Source organism: Neophocaena asiaeorientalis, unplaced genomic scaffold, assembly GCF_003031525.2.
Source record: "Neophocaena asiaeorientalis asiaeorientalis breed wild unplaced genomic scaffold, Neophocaena_asiaeorientalis_V1.1 scaffold671, whole genome shotgun sequence".
Lineage (NCBI taxonomy): Eukaryota > Metazoa > Chordata > Mammalia > Artiodactyla > Phocoenidae > Neophocaena > Neophocaena asiaeorientalis.
Genome location: NW_020175533.1, coordinates 2938490 through 2957609, shown reverse-complemented (window position 1 = coordinate 2957609; position 19120 = coordinate 2938490). Strand labels below are relative to the sequence as shown.

The following is a 19120-nucleotide window of genomic DNA, read 5'->3' as shown; positions in this document are numbered from 1 at the left end:
GATTCAGAGTCTGGGCTTTTTGTATTTTTATTTTATTTTATTTATTTTTTAATTTAATTTTTGGACTGCGCTGCGCGGCATGTGGGATCTTAGTTCCCCAGCCAGGGATCGAACCCTGCAGTGGAAGCACAAAATCTTAATCACTGGACCGCCAGGGAAGTCCCAGGGTCTGGGTTTGACTTTCTTAGGCCTGGACATTGATGTAGCTTATGGCTGGGCCAGCTCCCACCTTTCACTTCCGCCAGACCTTCCTTCCTGGGCCATTTTCCTAAACGACTCTCAAGTTGGCACTTTCCTTGGAGGCTCCTATCCAGCTGGGGAAAGGAAAAGACTGTGCTCTGAGCTCTTGGGACTCTAAGCTCTTTTTGGAGCCCAGGACCATGACCTCCCTGTTTTCTCCCCGCAGAGGGAGAGAGAGAAGGGGTTTCAGCCAGAGCCTGCTTTAAAGGCTGCTGGTGCCAAAGGCAGTGGGTGGCTAGTGGTCTGGCCTCCAGTTCCAGGCCCAGATGCCAGTCTGGCTGCCCCAGTACCAAAGCCTTGCTTGTGCAAGGGGAATGCTCAGGCCTTCTTCATTTTTAAGGACAAATCAGGATTTTCCCAAATGGGCTGCCAGGTACATCGCCATGCTGTGACTCATGAGGCTTCTCTTGTTGCCTTTACGCTAGGCTTTGCTGGTGCCCAAACCCCAGTTCCTTTCTGCCTTTGTAAAATGAAGATAATGCTTCCTGCCACCTGAGCTGTGGTAAGGACAGTTAAATGAGGTCACCTTTTGCATCTGGCACCTGGCATGGGCAGGCATTCGGCTAATACGAATTCATCTTTTTTCTTGGCCCTGCCCTGCTTACTTGCCTAGTCCTATCCAGGACTTTAGCTCTGCTGAACTCATTGCTGGGCCTCTGGCATCCCTGGAGTGACAGAAGTGATCTCTTATCCAATTAACAAGCATTTCTGGAGGTCTTGGTGTTTTACTCCTTTACCCAGGTGGCACCTCCTCTCAAGTGCCAGCCTTAATGACTGGCCAGGTCCCTTCCTCTGTTTCACAGCACACCTGTGTTCACCTCTTTCAAAGCCCTTGCTCACACTTCAGTGTGGACATTGCCTATTTCCCCACCCCTCTAGCAGTTTATGAATTTATCGAGGTTGAGACCAAATTTGATTCATTTTTCTGTCCTCATTGCCAGCCCAGGGTCTGACTTAGTAGCTGCCTCGTAAACCTTTGTTGGATGAGTAAGTAGGAGCCACTCTCGTCCTCTTTGATCCCCTGCCCCCTCTCGATCTCTTTTCCCCCCATCCTTGAGGGCAGGAGGTTGCTGTGTGCCCTGCTTTTTTAGAACTACTTCTTCTGTCCAGTCTGGGGTTGTAGTCATAGTTGCAGCTTCCCTGCTGAAGACCCCTGGCTAGGGCAGGCGCCATGGTGCTGGGAGATGGCTGACCCTGCAGGTCAGGGATAGGGGAACTGGCTGGAGTAGGCCAGTCCAGTGTGACAGCCTCAGGGCAGGAGTGACACCTGGACTGCTGGAATGTTGTACCCAAACAAGAGTTTGTGCTGTGGAAGCCCATTAAGAGCTTCCAGGTGCCTTTGTCATTTCTGGAAAGCCAGCCACACCTTCCTGGTGTGCGGGCCCTGATGGTGGGGCTACTGGCTATTCCCTTGTCACCCTCTCTTCATCCCCTCCTGTCTAGCCACTCACCTGGGACTTTCTGAGGGCCTCTCAGTTGTATGTCATCTCTGTCTGTGCTGGTCTTGCCCCTTCTGTTACTGATGACCACCTCACCAGTGCATGGTATGTTGTTTAGAAAGCCTTTTCAGGTCCTGAAGCCCCTCTGAACCTCTTGACAGCTGTCGGGCAGATCACATATCCCCCGTTTGATAGGCTAAGGCTTGGAGAGTTCAGGTAGCTTACCGGAACTCATGCAACAAGTGAGTGACAGAGCTGGGGTTGGAACCCAGAGCTTTTTAGCCTCTAAACCCTGTGTTTCCTACTTTGCCAGGAATTTCTCTCACCTGAGCTGGCTAAAAATGGCCTGCAGAGAGGTGACCTCCTCTGCCTGATTGGCATTAGCCCAGATCCTGTAAATCCCTAGGCTGGGTCGTGTCCCCAAGGAGCAGCCTTGGGATTTCTGGTCCCTAGACCTGATGCGGGCTCAGGCTGGCTTCTTCTGGTGGCCAGCAGATGGCGCGAGGAGGCTGGGAAAGATCTGCTGCTTCTGGTTCGTTTTGTTTTGAGATGGAAAACATGTTTTAAGTGACACGGACGTTATTTTTTAATAGATTTATTTTTTAGAGCAGTTTTAGGTTCACAGCAAAATTGAGCAGGAGGTACAGGGAGTTCCCATATACCCCCTGCCCCCCCCACATTCAGAGCCACCCCCATAATCAGTGTCCCCCACCAAAGTGATACATTTGTTAACAATCATTGGACCTACATGGACACATCATAATCACCCAAAGCCCATAGTTTACACTAGGGTTTGCTCTTAGTGTTGTACATTCTATGGGTTTGGATAAATGTATAATGATGTAACCACTGTTACAGTATGTAGCATAGTTTCACTGCCCTAAACATCCTATATGTTCCGCCTATTCATCTCTCCTTTATTCATTCATTCATTCATTCATTCATTCATTCATTTTTAGCCACGCCAGGCGGCATGCCGGATCTTAGTTCCCTGACCAGGGATTGAACCTGTGCCCCCTGCAGTGGAAGCGTGGAATCTCAACCGCTGGATCACCAGGAAGTCCCTCTCCATTATCTTTTTAAAAAACATCTGAAAATACACACTTGTACAGATTCACTTAACCCCACACCTTTAGGGCCAGCTGTACTTTGGAATTCAGAAAAATTTCAGAATTTAGGAAAGTCACCTGGTATGTGTACTGTGTATTATGTAACACCTCCCGTGGGGTCTATAGCCGCACCTCATAGTCAAACACCTGAATGTTTCTGCATAGAAATGTTTGAATATTCGCCTCTAGCTGGAATAAATGGGTTCTTGTCAACTCAGGTCGGATTGTGATGCTATATGAGTTAGATAAAGACTTGGTTTTAAAAGCTTTTAGAAGTTTGGAATTTTGGGTAAGGTATCGTATACCTCTTTTTATAAAGGAGGTGGTGAAGTAAAATCATCTGTAATACCAACATTTGGGGATAATATTTTGTCGTGTAAAGTCTTCCCAACTTTGTGTGCATGTGTGTTTGTATACATATGCATATATATATGTTAAATGTGTTCTATCACAAGTGAGATCATACTTTGCATATGTTTTGCCTTATACAGTATATCTTGGAATTCCCTAGCTGTATGTGGAGCTCAGGAACTAGACTCTTGCCAGTCACTCCCTCCTAAACATCTCCCCTACCCTAAGTGACTAGAGGGTCCCCAGGTGAAACTCCTCGAGGTAGAGCCAGGTTTTCCCCCCCAGGCACTTGCTGGGTCTGGGCCTCTGGCTGCCTAGGGGAAGGCCCAACACTGGATTCTCAGCATGGTCAGCAGTGGTCAGAATACAGATGGGGCTTCTGCTCTTAGGGCAGCTGAGACCCCTCTGGGAGCAAGTCTGCTCACACAGTGACTGATTCCCTAAAAGAAAGGGTCTCCTCCTGCTTCACATGCACATAGAGTTGTCAAGCAGGGCAGAGAACTGGACCCTGCCCATTGTCCTCTCAGTCAATCATCTGGGCCCCTTGCGAGCTCAGGGGCAGGGCCCTGGGGCGAGGGTACAGGCCTTTCCTGTTGCTGACCCCCACCTCTTCCCTCCAGCAGGAGCACTGGTTTGAAAAGGCCTTGCGAGACAAGAAGGGCTTCATCATCAAGCAGATGAAGGAGGACGGCGCCTGTCTCTTCCGGGCTGTAGGTGAGTCTCTGCCTCAGCCTTCAAGGGCCTAGGGCTGCCCCTGAGCTGTGTCCCAGTTGTCAGGAGTAACCCGTGTGACAGAGTTGGGGGCAGAGTTAGCTGATCTTTTAGGGACTCCAGGCCCCAGCCTCAAGTTAGTGTCTGGCCTCTAGCCCTCAGTCATGAGGCAGTATGGTGGTATGAGAGTAATAACAGCAATAATAGTGGTAAAGAAAGTAACATTACTTAGGGACACATTTCTCTGTCAGACACTACAGGAAACCCTTTTAATTCTCCTCCAAGCTAGGTAAGTGTAGGACTATTGCTTCCAGTTGTTAGATGAGAAAAACATCTCAGAAATAGGGAATGACTTACCTAGGGTCAGAAGTACATAGAACAGTCGGGAGTCGGAGTCTGGGTTAGGTTAGTCTGAGGCCTCTTAACTGCAGCACACAGCTGTCGCCCTGGAATCATAGAACTTTTTTTAAACTTACACGAAAGAAGAATAGTGAACCCTCATGTACCCATCATTCATCTTCAAAATAATCGTTAACATATTGCCAGCCTTGTTTCATCACTACCCCACCCACTCTTTTTTACTCTTCTGAAATGAGTATTTTTAAAGCAAAACCCCATCATGGATCATTTCATTTGTAAATATTTCTGTATGTTTCTCTGACAGATAAGGGTCCTCTCTTTCTCTTTTAACATAACAAAAATGCCATTATCATACCTAGCAAAATTAATAATTCCTTAATACCATCTACTATCCAGTCTGAGCTAGATCTTTGAAGCTTCTCTGGCTCTGAATCTCTGACTCAACAAGCAATTGTGAGGTCCTGTGCTGGTGTCCAAAGGAAGCTGGGAGTGTGATCTGATCCTCCCTTTGGAGCTCTGATATCTCCGAAGGAAAAGTGCCCTCCAATAGGAGCTTTGAGCTGGGAGTCAGAAGCCCTTTCTTCTAGTTCTTCCCCTGACTCATAACTTCCATTTTCCCATCTGTGAATGGTGTTGATTCTGAAGGGCTCATTGAATCCCTTCTGGGTCTGCTATTCTCTTAGTCTGTACAGACCCATCATGTCTGTTGGTGGGCTGGACTGACTCAGGCTCCACTTCTGGCTCTACCACTGATTCTTGGTGTGCCCCTGGGCAAGCCCCTCTTTTTTCCCTGAGCCTGTTTTCTGTATCTCAGGTACCTGTGTACCATGAGGCTAAAAGATGTCATATTATAATGGTTAAATGAGATTACTTTAGTAAATCCCTTTAGTGCCTGACTTGGTAGACTCTCATGGAACAATAGCATTGATAAAGCTTGAATGCTATTATTAGTGGTGCCTCAGAGCCACAAATGTTTGAGTGGGTGAAAGAAAGTTAGGTGGGATGACTGGTTGCCTCCCTATTCTACCAAGCAGAAGAGGTTCAGGCAATGGAATCTGCTGGGCTGGGAAAACTCCAACCTTCCTATCCCTGTGGCTCAAGTCCATGTTCTCCCTGGGATGTTTCCTAGAGAAAGAGCTAGGTTTGGGGGCATCTTGGACCAAAGGAAGGCAAAGAAAGAAGATGTGGGGGCCCATTAGGTGTTAGGCCTGTGCCGAGACCTTAGGTTGAATGTGGGGTAAGCAAGGCTGCTGGTGGAGTGAGGGTCAGAGAATGCAGCTGGGCATCTGGATCTTGGGTGGTCTTTGAGGCAGACCTTGGGCCTGGTGAGGACCTGGCTTGGCAGTAACCCATGTCAAGAACAAAATTTAAGTGTGTGTCCATCTAGCTGTTCTCCCCAAACACCTTCTGACCCTTCCCCCTCATTGGGGCCTTCCAGTAAGGGGCCTAAGTTTACAGGAAGAGCTGACCATGACAGGTTGAAGGCCTTTCCCTATCAGCACTATGGCTACACATTTCCTCTGACTGGGCTGCCCTTGGGTTTTCTTCGTAAAACCTCAGAAGCCCCACGGCCTCTCCCTGAGAAGTACATGATCCCGGGGTCTCTAGGCCTCACCTTGAGGTTTCCCTGGGGCAGAGTGCACAGGACATGTGCCTGGGAAGGGGACTTTATCCTCAAGCTTTCTGCTGCCCCTTTGCTTCCAGCCTAGCTTGGGACAGGGACAGGTGGTAGTTACCCTAGGCTCTGCTGAGAAGGGCTACAGGCTGCCACATATTGAATAGTAGAAGGACCACGTAACTGAGGGCTGGAATTGGAGGGGGGACCAACATAGAGACCACTGTGTCGTTCCTTGACCCCGAGTGATTGCTAGGCATTCCTCAGGGTGCTTCAGGTTCACCTGCAAAATTGCGATCATTATCCAATGAGACAGATGAGAAGATTGAGGCTCAGGAAAGGGAAGTGACATGCTCAGGGTCATTAGTGGCAGAACTGCATGGGAACCAAGAGGTATCCAAAGGACACATTCTTTCTATGACCCTAGGGAAGCCCTAGCTTCTTAGCTTAGCTGTCAACTGGCTGGGTGACCTTGGCTTTATTCCTTGACCTCTCTGGGTCTTACTTCTTCCAACTAGGAACCTGTGGTCCTCTACTCTTAGGAATCCTGAGGCAGGTGGGTTTCTACCCTCTGTTTTACCTCTGAGGTCTGGGTGTCCCCAGTGTGAACCAATATCCACTGCTTGTGCCCAGTTCTCTTTTCCACCACCACCTGTTGGGAACTCATGAGCATTGGCACAGGCTTGGGTGGAGTGGAATTGGGAGCCTGGGTCCCAGAGGTATCCTGTGGTCCACCCTGCCCCTGCTATGCTCAGATAACCTCCTCCTGGAAACGTGAGTCTGCATCTCTCTTCCCTCCCTCTCTCTATATGGCTTTGACTCAGCAAAAACCTCTGGTCCTGGCCCTGGCCCTGGTCTTGGCCTTGGCCTCAGCCTCTGTGGGCAGGGTGGCAGCCACATGTGCGTGTGTCTGCGTGGGCCTTGGGGATACAGCTGGGACTGTGCACGTTACAGTGATGGGGCCCAGAAACATTAGCGAGGCCCACTGCTCTGGACCTTTTAGTCTTGGAACATGGACTATCAGCATTGGAGGAATGGATCTTAGATCAATTTTGACTCTTCTATAAAAGGGAAATAGGCCTTAAGAGGAAGTCAGGGCCTTATTATCTAGGTCACACAGCCAGTATCAGAACATTGGTGTTTGAGGTTGAACCAGGCCAGAAGGGGAAGAATCCCATGGGCCACCATGTACACCAGCTTCTGTTGACCTCTCTCTGCCCTGCCTCCTTCAGTGTTCCCATCTTTGCAGTGGGCATTTTATTTATCTGTCTATCTATCTGTCTATCTATTTATTTATTTATGGCTGCATCGGGTCTTAGTTGCAGTGCACGGGATCTTTCGTTGTGGCGCGCAGGCTCTCTATTTGTGGCATGCAGGCTGCCCTGCGGCATGTGGGATCTTAGTTCTCCTACCAGGGATCAAATCCACGTCCCTTGCATTGGAAGGCAGATTCTTAACCACTGGACCACCAGGGGAGTCCTGCAATGGGCATTCTTGAGTAGAGGAGCAGGCATCTCAGAGACCAGGCTATTGAGAGGGCTGAGTTCTGCTGTCTCCCCTGCTGAGGGTGTGCCAGTTGGGGTAGCTGGGGCCACAGGCCAGGTATGCACCACAGCTGCTTGACAGGCAGGTGAGGCCTTATTTTGGGTTCATCTCCTCAGTGGGGCCAGGGTTCCCACTGGGCCAGGAGAGAAGCAGGGAATAGAGCAGGTCCTGTCTCCCCCTACTGCTTTGTACACACATTCGTGTGGTTTGTTTTTAGATTTCCCTGCACACACCAAGCTTCCTTTTCTGTCCTCAGTGGAACTCGCTGTGGCTCTTCCAGCAGGCAGGTAGGCAGGCAGGCAGGCAGGCAGCAGCCTGGTAGGGAGGTAATCCCCAGGTGCCTCTAAAACAAATTGTAGGGCCTTGTACTTAAACTCTTTATTTATTTATTTTTTAATTTATTACTATTATTTTTGGCTGCACCACGCAGTATGTGGGATCTTAGTTCCCCGACCAGGGATTGAACCCATGCCCCCTGCAGTGGCAGCATGGAGTCTTAATCACTGGACCTCCAATGAAGTTCCCCTTAAACTCTTTAGAGAGTCCAGACTCTCCTGTCTTGCTCTTCCACATAATTCCTCAAAAAATAGTGACTACATTTTGGGGGACCTTCCCCCAGGCAGCAGGGGAGGGAGGTTGAGACAAGTCTGTTAGAGCCATTGGCTATTCCCCCCTCCCATCAGGCCCCGTGGCAAAGGCTAGGAAGGAGGTGTGGAGGGGTCCTCAGTTTGTACAGCCTCGTATCTTGTCCAGCCTTCAGTCTTTCCTGGTTGGTGGCAAGGGCATCTATTTGTTGGATGCAATAGTTCTCTGCAGTTGTGAGGGTTGTTGTGTGAGTATTTGGCCTCAGGGAACATCTTTGGCAGGATCTGCTGGTTGTGTGCATGCACATATGCATTTCTATGCTGGCGTCTCTGTATGCTCAGAGAAAGGACAGAAGTAGGGTGTGGGGAGGGATAGTTCATGCTGACCTCTGTGGCCCTAGTGAGGGGTACAGCCCCTGATACCTGTAATCTCTGCCCACTTTCAGGCCTTTCCTGCGTTCCAGCTGATTCCTGCTTGTGCTGGTGGGGAAACTGAGGCAGTCAGGATCAGGCCTGGCCTAGAGAGTCAGGTGGCTAAAGTGATAGCTGGATTGGGAGTGGTGGTAATGTCACCTGGGGCATCAGTGCTTGAAGTTACCAGTTACACCTTGAAAGCCTGGCCTCTCCTTCAACCTCCCAAATGTGTGACCTTGGGCCAACTATGCCACATTTCTGTACCTCAGTATCTGTCCTGTGTAAAGTAGGGGTTTTTTGGGTAAGAATGGAATGAGTTAGAATGTGAAAAGGCCTTGGTGGAACCAACTGTAGTATTGTACTGAGGATTTCTGAGCCCTATTTGGTTGGGGACAGAGGTGAGGTAGTGGGGACCCCCTTTCAGCTGGACTCTGGGAGGGGAGAGCAGGTGCAGATTGCCAAGTGCAGTGTCAGCAAGAGGAGGAGTTTCGGTTTCTATCAAAACAAGTGCTGTGAATTCCCCTACCTCTGCAGGACCATTGGGCCCTTTCCCTCCACCTTAGACCCCACAGGGAAATCCAGCTCAGCCCCTGGCTCCATGTGCCACCTTCTCGGGAGGAGGAGGGCTTCCTGGAGGACAGAGGTAGGGCTGGCAAAATCAGACAAGCATCTCCTGAGTGAGGATTTCTGTGTTCTTAGCCCTGCACTGGGTGTTTTTCCTGCCTTATGTCATTCAAAAGATCCTTCTACTCTCCCTCATTGGCAAGGTACTGTTGCTCTGTTTCCTTGGTTCAGAGATGCACATTTTCTTCCATGTTGATGATCCCCAAACTAGGGTACATCTTATAACCAGTGAGGTGGGTTCCCCCCTCCCAAAAGCTGTGATTAAATACATGTACCGTAGAGAAGGTGGTATTTTACATTTTATAGATAAGTAGAGAAGGTCATAGTTTGCCCACATGTAAGGAACCCATTTTATGAGGCCTGTTTGGTTGCTGAAGATTTGAACTACAGGCACAGAATGTAGGCTTGTGGACCTTTGGATTCAGCAAAGGTAGAGAACCAGTTCTGCCTTCATGAGGAGGGACAACCTAGACTTTGAGTTTGGGGCTTTCCTCTGGCTGATGAAGTGCAACAGAAATGAGGAAGGGCTTAATAAGTGGTTCCGGTGACATTCTAGCTGACTTGTGGGTGGCTAGCTATCTGAAGGAGTCATCGTCCTCCTTATGACAAACGGAGCCCTGTCTCTTGAACACCTAGTATGCTTTAGGTGTTCGACAGACCATCCCCTGTAGTCTTAACAACGCCCCATGAGAGGAAGAGGAGTTATCTCCCCCACTTTATGGATAAGGACATTGCAGCCCAGAGTGGTTAAAGGCCTTTTCCAGTGCCACATAGCTTGGTTAAAGGCCTTTTCCAGTGCCACATAGCTAGGAGGCAGAAGAGCCTTTCTGTCAGGCAAAGGAGTCAGTGACAGGGCAATGGGGGGACCCTCATGGGAAGGTTCTCCCCCAACTCCCTTCCCTGTTCACAGTCTCCCCTCTTTCCCCCAACTTCTTGCATCTCGCATCTAGGTCGGGTAGATCTACCTCCCAGGCCTGGAAATGCCTGTTGACCCTTCCCTAGGAACATCTCAGCCACCTCCCTGAGCCTGACAGACCAACCCCTATTTTTTAACCTCTTCACTCCTGTCTCAGTTCCTGTTTACTGCAGCTGCTGACAGCACTGCCTCTTTGGCACCCCAAGTTTATTCTACAGAAATAGCTCCTCGGGCAGCTCCGGCAGCCACAGCGGGTTCTGTGGTCCTGGCTTCTAAGAAAGGCAGCGACAGGGGGCCCCCAGCCTGTGCACAGGGCATGTGACTTGCTGGAAGTGCTGCTGGGGGGTGGGGCAGGGGAGAGTGTGGCCGCAGAACCCACATCCTTGTTTACATCGGTGAAGGGACTACCCCTTTGCGCCTTCACAGCCCCCACTCCCCATCCCTCTTAGGTCTCTGCACCTCCAGGAGGACGTGAGACAGGCATGGGCCCCGTTTTCGATCTCAGAGCGACCTTTTTCTCCTTATCTCACATAACCCTCCAGGGAAGGAAGGGGAGGGCAGCAAAGGCGTTCTTCTAGCGATTCTTCACAGAGGTAGACTGGCTGTCATGGAAGAACTCTGCAGTGTTCCCTGCAGGACCTGCCCCTGCCCCTGCCCCAGTGCCCCAGGGAGATCCCGTCAGAGCAACGGTCCTCCGGGGAGACAAAGGGAAATTCCCTCTTCGTCTTAGCCAATGGACATAAGGCGTGCCTCATCTTCAAGCCCACTTTAATTTCTCAGGGAGAAGGCTCCCTGGCTCCCGCAGCCTTCCCATCCACTCAGCAAACTGTTCCCAATTTCTTGCACTGCATCAGGCTCTGAGCTGGGGGTGGACTTGGATGTGAACTGCCCTCTGCCCTCAGTGGGAACCCAGTGTGATCAGGCAGATGAAGTCTGTACGCACCTTTGATAAATCTGGTGATAGAGGTGCTCCTGGAGGGTGGGGAACTGTTTTAAGAATACATTGATATTTGATAAGTAGGCAGACAAGGAGGATGGAAATAATGTCTTGAAAAGGGAACAGCATGTTTGAACATCCTTAAGTGAGGCAGAGGGAGCCTAGTTCTTATTGTGACCAAAACCCTATAATGCCTGGACCATTTGGGCCACAGGCTGCCTTTCCTGAATTAAGCTTAAGTTAGGTGCATATGTGTCTTATCTCTCTTATAGAATACATGCTTCTTGCAGATAGGGGCAGGATTTTACTCACCTCTATCACCTTCACAGTACTGCACGTTCAGGCCCCACTACAGGAAAGGGGGCTCTGAGTGACTGCTCTGTCCCAAACCCAGTGCTAGTCACTTCACACCTATTATCTCATTAATCCCACGAGAGGCCTGCCAGGAAGTCATCCAGCTCCATCCCATGTTACACGTGAGGCATATGAAGGTCAGAACACTTGGGTCATTTGCCTCTGGTCATTTTGCTCACTAGTACCTAGCAGAATTGGGCTTAGAGCCCAGTTGTTTTTCCTTTCCTTTCCTTTCCTTTTTTTTAAACCTTATAAAGGCCATACTGACTCCTGAGAGTCAGGAAACTGAATTATAGAATTGAATCTGTCACAGACTTGACTTCTGTGTGACCTTGGTCAAGCCACAAACTCCCCGAGCCTCAGTTTCCTCACGTGAAAAGTGAAGGGGGTGTATGTGGAATTGAAGGTGCTTAAGGCCACTTAGGGATTTAAAATGTTTGTTGACAAAGTCATCTGCTCAAGAGGCCTGTGGTTGTGTCCCTCTTACCTGTACTCTTGTTCTTAAAGACTGTCCCTGCCTGCCTCTTTTTTCATGACCCTATTCCAGCCCACAAGGCCAAGAACTCTCCATGCCTTAGGGTAGGAAAGGGCATTTCCCTGGCCCCCAGCCCTCCACCCCCAAGGATGTTCTGTGACTCAGAACTCTTCTTTGGTGGCAGCTCTGACCCCAGCCTCTCCTTCTGTCCCCACAGCTGACCAGGTGTATGGAGACCAGGACATGCATGAGGTTGTGCGAAAGCACTGCATGGACTATCTGGTGAGACCTTGCAGAGACCTTGGGGTGGGGGCAGAGTGGGAGGATCTCTTCTCCACATAGAGCTTGCTCCTCTGATCTATTCTGCAGATGAAGAATGCCGACTACTTCTCTAACTATGTCACAGAGGACTTTACCACCTACATCAACCGGAAGCGGAAAAACAACTGCCATGGCAACCACATTGAGATGCAGGCCATGGCAGAGATGTACAACCGGCCCGTGGAGGTGTACCAGTACAGCACAGGTACTTCTGTGGTGTTGGTGAGCGACTGATCACGCCTGGTCCGAGCCTGCCCCACCCAGCCCATTGTGGATGCTCCCTCCTTCTCTTTCTCTGCAGAACCCATCAACACATTCCATGGGATCCATCAAAATGAGGATGAACCCATCCGTGTCAGCTACCATCGGAATATCCACTACAATTCAGTGGTGAATCCTAACAAGGCCACCATTGGCGTGGGGCTGGGCCTGCCATCATTCAAACCGGGGGTAAGCAGGTCCCCGTGCCCAGAATGGATGCTGGATGTAGAGACCAGAAATCTCTGTTGGAGTTTCAGTTTTGCCCCTAGCCCACAAAAATATCCTGTCCCCTCTCTGAGTCGCCCGTAAGGTCTCACCTCTGTGAAGTTAGGAAGTTACCCAAGGTGATCTCTCAGGGCTCATTCTGTGGTCTTGGTTTGCCTGTCTGAGCTGGCTCACCCATCTTTTGTGCCTGTTAAGGGTTGGCATTTGGGGATATGGAGTCACACTTGGGAACTGTGAACCAGGGCTTGGTCTGGGTGTCTTGGCACCCACACGGATCCTCCTCCGAACCTCAGCAGGTACAGACAACTTTGGTCACAGAGACTTGGAGTGTAGACCTGGCCCCACAACTTACTGGCTTGGGACCTAAGGCAGATTGTACAAGTAATTTGACTGGTAGCTTGGCCGATACAGAAAGTGCCTAACACTGGGCCTGGTGCCTAATAGGTGCTCAGAAGGTGGCAGTACATTTTCTCAGCACACAGTGACAGATTCTGATTCTCTGTCTCATAAACAGTTGTCTGCTGGGGATTTTGGTATCTTCTATTCAGGTTTCACTTCCTACAAACAGAAAGTGCTCCTGCCTCATTTTAGGAAACACACCCTAACACCAACACACCCTCTAGCATAAAGGTTTTTTGGTTTTGTTTTTTAAATTTTTAATCTCAGAACAGTTTTAGATTTATGTAATTATTGTGATTATAGAATTCCCATATACCCTCCTATGATTAACGTATTAGCATAGTGTATTTGTCATACTTAATGAACCAATATTGATATATTAACTAAAGACCATATTTCTTTGACAGTTTTTCTGAATTTCCTTGTTTTTGATCTGTTTACAGACTCTATAGTTTTGCCTTTTCTAGAATGTCATACAATTGGAATCATAACAGTATGTAGTTTTTCCAATGGCTTCTTTCAAGTAACACCGTACACTTAAGATTCATCCGTGACTTTCTGTGGTTTGATCATATGTATCTTTTCTTTTTCCTTTTGTTAAAAATGTGAGTGCCCTAAGTTTTTTTTTTAGTAGACTTGTTTAGAATAGTTTTAGATTTACAGAAAAATTGAGAAGATAGTAAAGAGTTCCCATATACCCTGCTCCCCCTTGCACACATTTTTGCTATTATTCACATATCAGATGACTGTGATACATTTGTTACAATATATGAACCAATATTGACGCATCATTATTAACTAAAGTCATAATATCTCCTTAGGCTCCCCTGTCTGTGATGGCTTCTCACACTTTCATGTTTTTGGTGACATTGACAGTTTTGAGGAGTACTGGTCAGCTATATTGTAGGATGTTTCTCTTTCGGAATTTGATGTTTTTCTCATGGTTAGACTGGGGCTGTGGGCTTCAGGGAGGAGGATCACAGTGGTAAAGTGCCGTTCTCATCACATCATATCAACAGTGTATACTGTGAACGTGATTTATAACTGTTGATGTCGACCTTGATCATCTGGCAGAAGTAGTGTTTATCAAGTTTTCTCCACTGTAAAATTAGTCTTCCCCCACACCACCCCCTTTTCCATGCTGTACTGTTTGGAAGGAAGTCATTTACAGCCCACACTTAAGAAGTGGGGTTAGGGAATTCCCTGGCAGTCCAGTGGTTAGGACTCGTGCTTTAACTGCCGAGAGCCCGGCTTCAATCCCTTCTTGAGAGCAGAGTATCTACATAAATTATTTGGAATTCTTCTGCAAGGGAGATTTGTCTCTTATCCTCCATTATTAATTTATTCAATCATTTGTGTCATTGTGGACTGATGGGTATATCTTTAATACTTTTACACTTTGGGTTATAATCCAATAGTATTTTTATTTGATGCTCAGATTTTTCCAATTTTGGCTATTGGGAGCTCCTTTTGTTGGTTCCTGTGTCTCTGACATACCCCCATCATTGTGGTGGTGTGTTTTGGGAGCGTGGGGTGTTTCTTGGTTTGTTCGTTTTTCTTTTATTTATTTATTTATTTTACTTTATTTATTTATTTATTTATTTTTGGCTGTGTTGGGTCTTCGTTACTGCACGCGGGCTTTCTCTAGTTGCAGCGAGCGGGGCCTCCTCTTCGTTACAGTGCACAGGCTTCTCACTGCAGTGGCTTCTCTTGTTGCAGAGCACGGGCTCTAGGCACACGGGCTTCAGTAGTTGTGGCACGCAAGCTCAGTAGTTGTGGTTCGCAGGCTCAGCAGCTGTGGTGCACGGGCTTAGTTGCCCCGCGGCATGTGGGATCTTCCCAGACCAGGGCTTGAACCCGTGTCCCCTGCATTGGCAGGCGATTCTTAACCACTGCGCCACCAGGGCAGTCCCTGTTTTATTTTGTTTTGAATACTTACTTTCTGGCACTACAAGGTGCTCCAGGCTCACCTTGTATATTTCCTGCCCCATTTCTAGAACCAGCCATTTCTCCAAGGAGTCCTAGTTCCTTTTATTGGAGAATGTTATTGGAAACCAGCATCTGGGTGCTGAGTTTGCTCCTTGCTATTGGGGTATCCTTGTTTCTAGGCCCTTTCAGCTGACAAAACAAGGAAGTATATGTGTATATACTAACCTGTGTGTATATACGTATCTAGAAATATTTCTATATGTAACCATCCATATCTACATGAAGCTATAGTTCTTACTGATATCTTTGACTGATGGGTACCTTGTTGTTATTTTTAATTTGCAGTTCCTAATGACAAATGGTGTTGAGCATCTTTTCATGTGCTTATTTGCCATCTGTATATCTTCTTTGAAGTTGTGTGTTTAGATTTTTTCCCCTTATTCTAACAGAGTTTTACATTCTTTTTGGACTGTTATCCATGGGTAAAAAATTACATTTTACATCATTACTTAGTGCATGCACACATTGGTGTGTGGTGTGTATATGTGCATTAAAATAAGTTTCACTGAACAATACTTCACATTTATTCCCTGGGATATGCACTGATACTTTTCATTATTCCGTTTTTAAAAATCTGTTATGTCTCACAGCCTGACAGAGAACACTCTCACACAGTGTTCCACAACTCACAGCACCTCACACCATGCTGACACTGTTCTCTTGTCCAGTTAAATGCCCCAATAGTCCCTCTACCCTGTGCACACAGAGCTCACTTCTCGGGTGATCTTTTCTCCTTATCCCATCTGGGCGTAGGTGAGGAAGACCTCAACAACTGAGTCGTCACTGGGTGAGGCTTCTTTAAATTCTAGCCCTGGCTGGAGGACACCTGACTGCCCCAGACTTAGTACTTCAGTTGAGGTGTCTTGGGGTTGGGAGCAGAGCTTCTGAGTATAGGAGTTTGGAATGACACGTCCCACGACCCAAACCTGCCTTCCCCCAGCCCCTGATGAATAGGCAGCCTGCCCAGGGGGTTGCTTAGTAAGAGTACCTGCCTTTGTGCCTCCTCTCTTGCGGGCCTGTGGGCCCACCTCCCTGAGCCAGTTCTGGCTCTTGGCCAGAGTTCAGAGTGTCACCCACATCACTGTTCCTCCCCCACTCCTTGCAGTTTGCAGAGCAGTCCCTGATGAAGAATGCCATAAAAACATCGGAGGAGTCGTGGATTGAACAGCAGATGCTGGAAGACAAGAAGCGGGCCACAGACTGGGAGGCCACAAATGAGGCCATTGAGGAGCAGGTGGCTCGCGAGTCCTACCTGCAGTGGCTGAGGGATCAGGAGAAACAGGCTCGCCAAGTCCGTGGCCCCAGCCAGGTGGGTCCTGGGGTCTGTCACTAGCCTGGCTAAGAACCTGTTAATTCCCACGTTCTGCCCACAGACAGGCAGAAAAAAACTAAGCAGTTTTGGCATCTGGGAGAGAAGGAAGCTCCCAGCCCCGTCTGTACCTTATCTTGGCCTTAGTCTTGGCATTGTGCCTTAGAACTCTCAACGTTTGTGCAGAACTAGCTCTTTTAAGGAGTGAGGGAGGGCAGCCACTGATGGTGACATGCAGGGTTCATGGATAGTTTCAGAGGGACAGGCTCTTGCTGAATGTTCTTGTGTGGCAGGCTGTGTGCTGAGAATGTAAAATCAGGTCTGGCCCACTCCACCCTCAGTGATTCTGTCTGTTAAGGGAAACACATGCATCAGTGGGACCCTTGACCCTGGCTGGGAGACCAGTGAAGGTGAGGGCTCTGGTCAGTCTCCACACAGAAAGGTTGAATTTTTAGGGCAGGGAGTGGGGCATGACAGCCAGGCATTTGAGGAATCACAAGGAGTTTAGAGTGATTAATAGACATTGGCAAGAGCTGAGTAATTCGTTGAACAAATATTTATTGCAGGCACTGTTCTCAGTGTATAGGGGTACATTGGTGAGCCGGGCAGTCCCAGATCCCTGTACTTGTGGTACTTACATTTATGCAGAGTGGAACAAAATAAACATAATGAATAAATTAATTGAGGGGTGGTGTGCGTGAAAGATGTAGAGCAGGATAAAGGGGATGAGTAGGACTGAGTGGGGCTGGGAGTTCACAGTATTAAATAGCATGGTCAGGGTTGGCCTCAGAGCAGGTGAGATTTGAGCAAAAGCTTGCAGAGGTGAGGGGATTAAGTGCCTATGCCAGGGAAGGCAGAGGGCCAGCTAGAGCAAAAGCCCTGAAGTAAGTGCACACCAGGTGTGATTCAGAAGCAGCCTGGAGGCCATTGTGGCAGAAGAGAATGTAGTAGTAGATGGAGTCGGAAGGCGGTGGGGCCAGATTGGAAAGGGCTTGTGGGCTGTGGTGAGAACTTTGGCTTTTTTTCTGAATGAGGCAGAAGCCATGAGAGGGTTGTGAGCAGAGAAAGAGTGGGATCTGACTTAGGATTTAACAGGATCCTCCTGACTGCTGAGTGTAGAATGGACTCTGGGGGGCAAGGGTGAAAGCAGGGGACCAAAAAGGAGAAGGCTACCATAGCAGTTCTGGTGACTGATGACAGTGCTGGCAAGGGAGGGGGTGAGAAGGGGATAGATTCTGGATCTATTTTGAAGGTGGAGGTAACAGGTTTCCTGTCAGATTGGCTGTAAGGGTGTGAGAGGGGCTTTAAAAGAGTTTACCTTCACCCTGTGGTCCATTGTGTGAACAGGAATGGTGGTGGCCTATGTAGAAGCTATATCATAGCCAGGATCCTGGGAGGGAGCGAGCCCTTTGGGAATGGGGCAGAGGAGGGTTGCGACTGGTATTGGTCTTTACCTCCTCATCCTTGCTCACTGCAGCCCCGGAAAGCCAGCGCCACGTGCAGCTCTGCCACAGCAGCAGCCTCCAGTGGTCTGGAGGAGTGGACCAGCCGGTCCCCAAGGCAGCGGAGTTCAGCCTCGTCACCCGAGCACCCTGAGCTGCATGCCGAGCTGGGCATCAAGCCTCCTTCCCCAGGCACTGTCTTAGCTCTTGCCAAACCTCCTTCACCCTGTGCACCAGGTCAGTGACTTGCTGATAGGGAGCATGCAGGGGTCAGGAGGTCCTGCCTAGGTCCTGAGCCCTGCCTCTGACTGTCCATCTGCCCCAGGTACGAGCAGCCAGTTTTCGACAGGGGCCGACCGGGCTACTTCTCCCCTCGTGTCCCTCTACCCTACTCTGGAGTGCCGGGCCCTCATTCAGCAGATGTCCCCCTCTGCCTTTGGTAAGCCTCCTCTGTCTATGGTCCAGGGGCCAGCTGGGAGTTGGGGAGAGATGGCAGAACCAGCTTGTCCTGCAAAGGGGGCTTCTTGGGCCTCTGGCCATCTCCCCAGGAAAAGAGAATTTTTCAGGTCCAAGAGTCTGTCCCAGAGGCGGATCTGAGTGGGGTTTTGTAGGCCCAGAGGAGTCTTCTCCTTAGAGAAAAGAGTGATGGGGGCCTGAATGGGATCTCTCCAGAGCCAGGGATCAGCAAAGGGCAAGGAGAAGGCAGGCTTTAAAGTGCTCTGTCATCCTTTTTCCCTTCCTCTTGCCCAGCAGGCCTGAACGACTGGGATGATGATGAGATCCTAGCGTCGGTGCTGGCAGTGTCCCAACAGGAATACTTAGACAGTATGAAGAAAAACAAAGTGCACAGAGACCCACCCCCAGACAAGAGTTGATGGAGACCCAGAGACTGGAGACCATCTCCCAACCCCCACACTCCTGCCCTCTGGTGCCACCCCACCTTCTTTGGCTTTCTTCCCTCTTGCCTTCTTCCTTCTTCCCTCTCTCCCCTCCTTTCACTCCTCCCCACTTCCCTCCGGCTAGCCCACCCTGCGCGCCCTCTCATCGCTGCCACCACCATCATCACCTGTCTCTTCGCCAGCTGATGTGCCCTGTTGCCCCCTGCACAGCACCATCCCTGCATTCCACAGGGGACTCGGGCAAGGGTGCTGAAGGTAGGCGAGAGGCACACAGAGACAAACCAACTGGCAGCCAGGCAGCCCCTGAGGAGAGACATTCAGACAGAGGAAAGTCTCCTTGTCCCCGATTCCTTCCAAGATCAGAAACTTGTCACCCCACCACAAATGATGCCGGGGAGGTGGGAGGAAGAAGTGGGAAAATCCCCTTCCCAGTACCCCAAGAATGTCTGAGCCTTCCATGTTGAACTTTTTCTTTATTAAAACGTTACTTTTATCTTACAAAATCAACCAATCAAAAAGTGATGTAGACAACAGCACTGGCTCTATGAAAGTGGCATCTCTCTGGTTTGGGGGCAGGCAGGCCACGGGGCACGAAGATGTG

The 19120-nt window shown here is 49.2% G+C and overlaps 1 protein-coding gene across 1 annotated transcript in view; it reads left to right on the top strand.

Annotated features, from left to right (window-relative positions):
* OTUD5 (OTU deubiquitinase 5) overlaps positions 1-19026 on the top strand; it is a gene marked incomplete at its 5' end in the record, with an annotated part of 25587 nt that extends 6561 nt beyond the window's left edge. The window contains 8 exons of the mRNA XM_024769239.1: positions 3760-3853; positions 11892-11956; positions 12044-12200; positions 12297-12445; positions 15975-16178; positions 17656-17857; positions 17946-18059; positions 18374-19026. Of these exons, the coding sequence (XP_024625007.1) occupies positions 3760-3853; positions 11892-11956; positions 12044-12200; positions 12297-12445; positions 15975-16178; positions 17656-17857; positions 17946-18059; positions 18374-18495 (1107 nt within the window). The remainder of the gene's footprint in view (positions 1-3759; positions 3854-11891; positions 11957-12043; positions 12201-12296; positions 12446-15974; positions 16179-17655; positions 17858-17945; positions 18060-18373) is intronic.
* Positions 19027-19120: the final 94 nt, after the last annotated feature.